The sequence below is a fragment of the Cynoglossus semilaevis genome, chromosome 19, assembly GCF_000523025.1.
Source record: "Cynoglossus semilaevis isolate Cse_v1.0 chromosome 19, Cse_v1.0, whole genome shotgun sequence".
In the NCBI taxonomy this organism is placed as follows: Eukaryota; Metazoa; Chordata; class Actinopteri; order Pleuronectiformes; family Cynoglossidae; genus Cynoglossus; species Cynoglossus semilaevis.
The window spans coordinates 16,542,207-16,542,732 of record NC_024325.1 but is presented as its reverse complement, the minus strand read 5'-3'; the positions used below and the strand labels follow the sequence as shown (position 1 = coordinate 16,542,732).

At 61.0% G+C, this 526-nt stretch overlaps 1 protein-coding gene across 1 annotated transcript in view; it reads right to left on the bottom strand.

Annotated features, from left to right (window-relative positions):
- Nucleotides 1-5: 5 nt before the first annotated feature.
- Nucleotides 6-526, bottom strand: part of apbb3 (amyloid beta (A4) precursor protein-binding, family B, member 3) — a gene marked incomplete at its 3' end in the record, with an annotated part of 3,930 nt that continues 3,409 nt past the window's right edge. Inside the window, exons 11-12 of the mRNA XM_017041504.2 lie at nucleotides 270-449; nucleotides 6-182 (exon numbers count right to left, since the gene is read on the bottom strand). Coding sequence (XP_016896993.1) covers nucleotides 6-182; nucleotides 270-449 — 357 coding nt within the window. The remainder of the gene's footprint in view (nucleotides 183-269; nucleotides 450-526) is intronic.

The window sequence follows — 526 nt, the reverse complement described above, 5'->3', positions numbered from 1 at the left end:
CCCCCCTTGTTTGGTCTGGGGGACGTCATGGACAAACTGCTGCTGCTGAGACAGGGGGACGTCAGAGGAGGAAAGGCAGCGCTGTCCATGGAGTTGGCCCGTTTGACCTTAGAGGAGTTCGGGCGCCACGACTTGGACCTGGGTGGGGGGGTCTGAGCGACCAGACACTTCTGGTACTGGACCTACAGGACGAGCGGGGAGAAGGTGTCTGGAATCAAACCCACAACCAGTACCCACCGAGCTGAGGGACGGACGGAGACGTGTCTCACCATACATGCAGCCTGGACGGCCTCAGAGATGATTCCTGCGTCCGGTTCACACCAGAACACGTGACACTCGAACCGCTGCGTGTTGCAGTCCACGATGACGGCGAAGGTGTGGCTGTCGTGGCCCACGCCCAGAAACGTCAGGAAGCGCACCGGACACTCCCAGAATGGCTCCTCCCCCTCCTGTCAGGGTGAGGTCAGGGAGGTCAGCTGGCTGTGTGTGTGTGTGTGTGTGTGTGTGGGTGTGTGTGGCGGGGTTA